This window comes from Austrofundulus limnaeus, unplaced genomic scaffold (genome assembly GCF_001266775.1).
Source record: "Austrofundulus limnaeus strain Quisiro unplaced genomic scaffold, Austrofundulus_limnaeus-1.0 Scaffold150, whole genome shotgun sequence".
Classification (NCBI taxonomy): domain Eukaryota; kingdom Metazoa; phylum Chordata; class Actinopteri; order Cyprinodontiformes; family Rivulidae; genus Austrofundulus; species Austrofundulus limnaeus.
In genome coordinates this window covers 1,134,441-1,136,727 of record NW_013952552.1, presented here as the reverse complement: position 1 = coordinate 1,136,727, position 2,287 = coordinate 1,134,441, and the positions used below count along the sequence as shown (strand labels likewise).

Below are 2,287 nucleotides of genomic sequence, written 5' to 3'. Positions count from 1 at the left end.
CACACACACACACACACACACACACACACACACACACACACACACACACACACACACACCACGAAGATACAAGTTTAATGACGGCCCCCCACAGCAGGTGAAAGACCCCCGTTAGACCTGGGTATTTGTAGCTTCTAACTCTAATTTTCGCGCACGTCCCTCTCAGCCAAACAATAAATAAATAAATAAACAAACGTTTAGAGTTACAAAGAGACTGCTGACCTAACCCGTGGGGTACATTTCTCTGTCCTAAATAAACCCACCACCATGGAGCAGTGAGAGAAGGATGAGCAGGTGCTCGTGGTGCTTCGTTTTGCAGGATAAACGAGCGGTTTAGACTTTTACGCACGACTGAGCTCATTATGAAAATATCTACGACTGATTTTTTTATATTCTAAACTGTTATGAAGTCAAAGTCCAGAAACAAAACGTTTGTGTTTAAAAAGATATATGGTTCATATGAACTTTTGCACGCTGCTCAAGTTTGCTTCCTTAAAAAAAATAAGTTAGTTTTCGGTGAAAGAAATGAATTATTTCTGTCCAATCCACAGGAGCGGAGTGATTCCGTTGGTAAAGGATGCTGTGACCCCCCCACCCCGGAAGAAAAGACGAGCTGAGCTCCCTTGACTTGTGTTATCATGGTTTATTAGATATTTAGGAGATGGAGCTGCGCCCTCCTGTTGCACTTCGAGCAGCTTGGCGTCGTGTCCTGCTGTGCCCCCCCCACCCCCACCCATCAGTTTGCTGCACAGTCTGAAAAGCCACAATAAATTCCTTGAAGCGCACACTCTTTATCTCCATTTGTGTCATATGTGAGTCCACGGAGGGGGGGCACAAATTGGAGGTCATGAGCGAGCACGCGTCCGCGTTAAATACTTTGGGAATGATTTTACGCACAGGCTGGTACCTGCTGATGGGAGCTGAAAAATGGTACATGGAAGCATAAAACGTTACGAAACCAAAACATGACGTAACTGAAGCAAACTAAAAAATGTTCTCTCTGTTTCATGTGACTCAAATTGTGTAAAAAACTGTTTCTAATGTTGTGACAAAAAAAAAAAAAACATTTGCGGTGCAGTTTAAAAACTTTGTTTAATTAACCAGGCTGTAACCATACATGATCAAACAAAAATATTCCAGGAATTATTTGGAGCAAAGGTTAGAAAGAATTGAGATTTATGTGTCAATGATAAATGTGAGGTGGTGTTTTCTGTCAGTATGTGATCAACTTGTTAAATATGTTGATCCTTTATAAATTATTGCTTTTATTAAAAGTTGGATGAAAAAGAATGACTATTCCATAAATTAATGGAAAACGCGAGAACCGTCATAAACACCAAATAAGCGTTGACCAAAATATATATATTATTCAAATATTTATCCTTATTTGTCTTTTGTCTCTATTTCCAAGCAGCAGGGTTAATAAACTGTATATTTAAGTGTTTGGTATCATTGTATGCCGTAAACATCTGTGGTTCATAGACCTTTTTTTTGTGAATCGAGCTCTCTGTTCTGTCGGAGCTGAGCAGCGAGCTCGATTTTGATTGGTTCAAAGTTTTAGGCCTCGGCCAATAGTCGCGTCCGCGCTGCGCCGCGTGCGCATCCGCTCGACTAATCACAGCTCGGAGCGCTGAGTGGGGGGGCGGAGAGGAGCTGCTTTTACTTTTGACCGCCGCGTCTTCACTTTGAGCCGGTGTCAACAAACAACCAGCCGGCTGGAATGCAGCTGCGCCTCCTCGAACAGCCGCGGGTTCTTAAAAGCCTTTGAAACAAAAAGGCGCAGATAAACCGACTTCTTCTACGCCTCTGAATCCCGTTTCTGGCATTTTGATGGGCGCGTTTGTCTTCTGAAGGACTTTGTGCCGTCCCGTGACGCTGCTGCTCGGGTGTAGCCCGGGCGCGGCCGCGGCTTCAGATCACTTCTCACGAGGACATTAGAAGCACCCCCCCCCTCCTCCTCCAGCTACAAGCCCCGCAGCTTCTCCGTGACAGGAGGAGGTTTGTGAGCTCGGTGGGGTGGTGGAGGTATGACTGCGCTGGCGGGGTCAGTGCCCAGGATGATGCGACCCACGCTGGCTCAGAACTACCCCCGCAGCGGCTTCCCTCTGGAAGGTAAAACTCCGACTGGGATGACGGCAGATGTTGGCGCTTCTTTAGGTCGACCCCCCCAACTCTGAAACAAATCATATATTTTTTAAAAAGTGCTTTTATATTTTATTTTTCAACGAGTAACACATTTATAACTTTTACTGTTTGTTTAATGTTTATCAGCTGCGCCATCTTTGTT

The 2,287-nt window shown here is 44.7% G+C and overlaps 1 protein-coding gene across 1 annotated transcript; it reads left to right on the top strand.

Moving 5' to 3' along the window:
- Nucleotides 1-1,641: 1,641 nt before the first annotated feature.
- LOC106523272 (paired box protein Pax-3) lies at nucleotides 1,642-2,112 on the top strand (the record flags this gene model as incomplete). Its single annotated transcript, XM_014016656.1, is given in 1 exon segment — nucleotides 1,642-2,112. A coding segment is annotated over 1 exon segment (85 nt), but the record flags the coding sequence as incomplete, so codon positions are not given.
- Nucleotides 2,113-2,287: the final 175 nt, after the last annotated feature.